A 2,981-nucleotide genomic window follows, 5' to 3' on the forward strand; every position below is an offset into this window, starting at 1 on the left:
TTATTAAATCCATACGCATTTGAGGCCCAGATTAGAACTAAGAAAGGAGGGGGAAATGACCAGAAGGGCGCACAAACACACACACACAGAGAGAGAGAGAGAGAGAGAGAGAGAGAGAGAGAGAGAGAGAGAGAGAGAGAGAAGAGGGGCAAATTGCTTCACATTTCACTACGCATCAGGGCAGAATTGCAGGTAAACGTATGCATTCAGAGCTTAAAATGCTAGCTACAAGTGATGAGAAAATTAAGGCTGTGAGTGGCGTGGGACTACGGTAATCTAGTTGCCCACATACCACAATGAAAGCAAAATTGACTGTAGGGTTGCTTTCTGCTTTGCGCTTTTTCCTTCTTCTTTTTTTGCTTTTTTTGCCGCTAGCAAGGTACGGAGCTTGCAGTAGTCCTGGAACCTGCAGACTCCTGCTTGTGTGTGGACTTTATTTGAAACAACAGCTCCCTCTAGGTTTTAACTAACCTCTCTCTGCCCTACCTCCTCATCGTGTTTAACGCCTAAGCATATTGGCTCTTTTCTGGCCGTTTGCGCGGGAATTTGGTCTCTTTCAAACTTGAGCCTACCCGCCTCTAGAAAAAAATAGGCAAACTGTCACAAACTTTCCAATGTCTCCTGTTCACCATGTGCATATACTAATTACATAATGTGGGTTGCGCTTATAATTAATAGCAATTGATTGATGATTAATTCGATAATTATATCGATGACTAATTGTTTTTTGGTGGTTAAATTGTAAGATCAGATAATTATTTCAATTGATTGATTAAAAATATCGTAATTACTTACGGTTCCTTGTTGTGGCTCGTGAGCGTTCCAGAAGACGTAGGTTTGTATAACGTACAGTCCACCATCCTTCGCTTTTGCAATCAGATCCGGCCACATCTGAATTGATTATATGAGGTAATTTTATTAATCCATTTGATAATCCTATCTTTCATGAATATAATTTTCTTAAAATTAGGCAATCAAATACATTAATGTTTCTTTCCACAATTGTATTATCACTAATTTGACTATATGTATTCTGAATTATTAACCTATTTTTTCTTTTTTATTATGTAGTGAAATGTCAAAAATGAAAAAAAGAGCAAGAGAATCAACGACTGGAAAATTTATAAATTCAACTAATGAAGGCCATGAAGTTTCAAGCATAGAACCTAAGAAAAATCGTGGAAGACCAAAGAAGTTATCTAATGAAGATGCAATGTTAGATCAATCCAATGTCAACTTGAAAGTGCTTGAGCTAAGTGTGACAATATCATTAGGTGGTAGTGACATTGATGAAGCATTACTAAATAATCTTCATGATTTTATCACTAAGGAATGCCTTGCTGGTAGTTGCTCATTGGAAAGAGGAGGCACAGTTTTCCATTTACATTATCAAATGGTCATTAGAATTCATGCAAAGTCAATAATTGTAGTTAATAAGCTCATAAAAAAGTATCTTGGTTGGGATAAGAATAATCCCATTGGTGGCATTGTAATGTGTAGAGCATTAAGGCAGAAGAACATGCACACATTTCATGGTATGATAGGCTATTGTATGAAAGATATTGATAAGCCTCATTACAAAAATGTGTCGCATAATATTAGTGCTGAAGATATTTCAAAGGGAATAGAAATTTACATGCAATATGGTGCAGATGATTTGAAGAACAAAGTTTGTCTTACTCCAACAAACATTTTTGATAGAGCATTGATGTTTTGGAAGTTCTATTTAAAGCATCCTTTAGGCAATAATTTCTGCACCACCATTCATAAAATGATCAAGACAGGAAAGTACTACCCGTCTTCTAATTGGATAACACCATATCAAGGAAGAGGAATGGAGCTTCAAAAAGTTGATGCTTTATGGAGGACAATGGTATACCCATCCAACACAACAATGAAAGATATCTTTGATATTTTTATTAATAAACAAAATTTTGATGCTTCACATCCAAGATTAGATTGGTTTATGAACAGATGGAAAAGAAATGAGAATGAAGTTGACGATTTGAGGTATGCCTTTAATGAAGATGAAATAGTAGAGAATTCTTATAAGACAAATAAGCAAACAATTGAAATAATGGAGGAAGAGCAAACACAGACCGGGTAAAGAAATTGAAAAAGACAAAGACATTCCAATTGATATCGAAGTTGATGATAGTGACAATGAGGAGAACATCCACAAGCTAGAATATATTCCTTTATTACAGAAAAAAATATTGGTATTGTAATCACTTGAAATATCAATAAATGACATTTTTATTATGTTTTTCTCAAATGTGAATCCATAGGAATTTTTGTCATTAAAAATAAAAAATATCTATGGTTTTCTTTTTGTCGTCCTCTTTTTAAAAGTAGAGTTATAATTTTATCCGAATAGTAGAGTGACTAGTAGAGTGAATATTCAAAGAAAGAAATTCAGTAAAATAGTAACTGAATTACCAAACCTTTTCGAGAAAGATAGTTCATGAGAAATCTTATCCGACTCGAACCTTGAATCAGACTATGACCGAGACCAAACTCTTTCGTCAGTTTTGAGGAAAGAAGGTGTGACCAGTTTAGAAAAATACACTCAAAACTCCCGCCAAATCTGAAACTAAGTTTGAGACCCTTCGAATTGATCTGTGGATCAAGGTTATAGAATTCGAGGAATTCTGGTATGAAATTCAGAACTCCGATCAGGAAGTTTTGGGGATACTGATTCAAGAAATACTCCTTGTATTCAAAAGAAAATCAAACTGAAAACTTGCATAGAATAGATGTAATGAGATGCGTTGTGAATCAGATAGATGTGAATGAATAGATGGATGTAATGTGATGTGAATAGATGTGATATGTGATGTGAATAGATTTAATGAGATTCGATGTTAATGAGATTCGATGTGAATCAGATAGATGTGAATGGATGGATGGATGTAATGTGATGTGAATAGATGTGATGAGATAAGATGTGAATCAGATAGATGTGAATGAATGGATGGATG

The 2,981-nt window shown here is 34.7% G+C and overlaps 1 protein-coding gene across 1 annotated transcript; it reads left to right on the top strand.

The window, feature by feature from the left end:
• Window positions 1-1,076: 1,076 nt before the first annotated feature.
• Window positions 1,077-2,107, top strand: LOC147641837 (uncharacterized). The gene has a single exon (XM_086781406.1). It carries the CDS (start codon window positions 1,085-1,087, stop codon window positions 2,105-2,107), a length of 1,023 nt encoding a protein of 340 aa, XP_086637532.1. The 5' UTR covers window positions 1,077-1,084.
• The last annotated feature ends 874 nt before the right edge of the window (window positions 2,108-2,981 follow it).

The sequence above is a fragment of the Cibotium barometz genome, chromosome 1 (assembly GCF_041138505.1).
Source record: "Cibotium barometz isolate CiBa-2024 chromosome 1, ASM4113850v1, whole genome shotgun sequence".
Taxonomy (NCBI): domain Eukaryota; kingdom Viridiplantae; phylum Streptophyta; class Polypodiopsida; order Cyatheales; family Cibotiaceae; genus Cibotium; species Cibotium barometz.

Coding starts and splice junctions, on each gene's coding strand:
- LOC147641837 (XM_086781406.1), top strand. CDS start 1,085: ATGAAAAAAAGAGCAAGAGAATCAACGACTGGAAAATTTATAAATTCA.